Source organism: Merops nubicus, unplaced genomic scaffold (assembly GCF_000691845.1).
Source record: "Merops nubicus isolate BGI_N331 unplaced genomic scaffold, ASM69184v1 scaffold38971, whole genome shotgun sequence".
NCBI classification, from domain to species: Eukaryota; Metazoa; Chordata; class Aves; order Coraciiformes; family Meropidae; genus Merops; species Merops nubicus.
In genome coordinates, this window is record NW_008589695.1 from 3,275 (window position 1) to 5,342 (window position 2,068).

General features: G+C 42.2%; 1 protein-coding gene across 1 annotated transcript in view; it reads right to left on the reverse strand.

Moving 5' to 3' along the window:
• The window catches only part of LOC103781942 (coatomer subunit beta-like), a gene marked incomplete at its 3' end in the record, with an annotated part of 4,184 nt that extends 2,671 nt beyond the window's left edge, over positions 1 to 1,513 (reverse strand). Inside the window, exons 1-2 of the mRNA XM_008949670.1 lie at positions 1,362 to 1,513; positions 425 to 654 (exon numbers count right to left, since the gene is read on the reverse strand). Coding sequence (XP_008947918.1) covers positions 425 to 654; positions 1,362 to 1,452 — 321 coding nt within the window. The remainder of the gene's footprint in view (positions 1 to 424; positions 655 to 1,361) is intronic.
• Positions 1,514 to 2,068: the final 555 nt, after the last annotated feature.

Genomic DNA, 2,068 nt, shown 5'->3' on the forward strand with positions numbered 1-2,068 from the left:
TATAATAGGTTATTTGCTTCTGACCCATTTCCCAAAGAAGCTGAAGGACCTTGTTATCTTTGTGAAGGGGTGTCCCAAAAACACCACAACAAAGTTATTCCAAAACCTTTTATGGCCCATGGTTTAGTCCCAAGACACTATGAAGATGGCAACTGGGTTATCCCTCACCTCTGAAGTTCACTGACTCGGAAACAAAGAGCAGGAAATTTTTAAAAGTTGTAGTAGTAAAAGAACATGTAAAAATTCCTTGGTAGCAAGTCTGCTGGATATCTACAATTATCCAGCTCTGAAGCACCGAGATGGAACAGTTAGGAAGGAAATGCTGAGCATTTCCATTTTAATATTTATTAAATAACACAAAATGATGTACTTGCTGTAGAGACCCAGTATAGGAACACTACCAACAAAACCAACAGTGGGCTACCTTTCTGTAGGCATCACACACGAGGATCATCTCTTGCAAGAGCCTGCCGTCTGGAGTGGTCTTCGGCACTATCTCCCAAAAGACAAGCAGCAGTTTTTTGATGGTATGATCTTGGAGAGGCAGGACAAAACGTATGATGGTCATCAGAAGGCCAGGTAGTTTTTCACCATTCAGAATCATAATGATCACTTTCTTCAAGGCCTCTGTCTTCAGCTTGACATCTCCTTTTTCTAGAGGAGGAGGAAATGAAATCGGGAAGGCTGACACATCACCTCAGATGGGAATATCCATCTTCAGTGTCAGAAGATACAGCCCCCCTGAAGGAGTGTGATGTAGCAATCAATAAAATCCACACTCTTATTTACACTAAAAGGATAAAGAGGAAACAAGATATACTTAAAGAATAAGCATGGAGTTCAGACTTAATTTGAGGCTCAACATATTAGAATTCATTGAGTTCAACAAACTTCACGGCTCTTTTGATGCTTAAATTTAACAAGCCTTTTGTACCAAGACATTGCCCTGTGCTCTGATCTCCCACGTGCACTAATTCTGCCCTTTCTGCCAGCAAGATACAGCAGGGCATTGAACAACTGATGAGACAATTGTTGCTTGTCATTACATTACTTGAATCTGCCTTAGTCCAAACAGGGCTACTTCAAACAGAAACACAGAAAAAGTCTGCATATTTTTAACAGACTGAGGAGGGAAAAAAGCCAACCCAAACCCAAAACAGTTAAGGCAAACATCATGAAGTTTCTCAAAACACAGCAAAGAGAAACATACACACCTCAACAATCAACAAAACAAAATACACAGCAAATTCACTTGTTTGAGTTTAAAAAATGCAAACAGTAACCTAGGAAAGGAACAATGAGAGAATGTGAAAATAATTCCATAACTTGTGGTATCCATCAAATCATTGTCCATTACTTGCCTAAGTCATTTTTTAAGCTGATTTCAGAAGGTGGTTCTGAATCCATTGGAACATTGATTAACGTGTAACACACGTTCTCTGCAGCAGTCATGGTTCTTGGCTACAAAAGTTTTCTCAGTGGAAGAATTATTTTGACACAATTATCAGACAACCTAAAAAACAAGCAAACAAAGCCATCCCCAAATTAACAGGTTTTATTAACAAACAGCACAAAAATGTTTTCGTGTTGGCAGCCCCCAACTAGATCAAGCTACTCAGAGCCTCATCAAGCCTGGCCTTGAATGTCTCCAGAAATAAAACACAAAACTCTCCACCTCAAGGTTATGCCTTCCCTGCAGATCACTTTTCCTCCAGGTTGTAGGATCTCCAGCAGGGCCACGCCCCCCAGACAAAGCTGTGTAAGAGCCCATCCTGCAGGGACACCACCTCCTACCCCACGTCACCGCTCTGTCTGTGCGGACAACTTTTCAGACACAACCACTGTAAACTTTCCACTTTTACCTTGTTTTGGAAGAAGTAAGAAAAGGAAAACAAATCCCACAGCCCAGCCAACACCTACTCCCAGCCTGCTGAAAAGCCCCGCCCTGCAAACAGCTCTGAGGAAGGAGAGGGAGGGTGGGACGTGGAGTCACAGTCTGAAACAACACCTGAGGCTCCACACGAGCTGATACTGGGTCCAAAGTCCCTCCTCTCATCAAATGGGCACC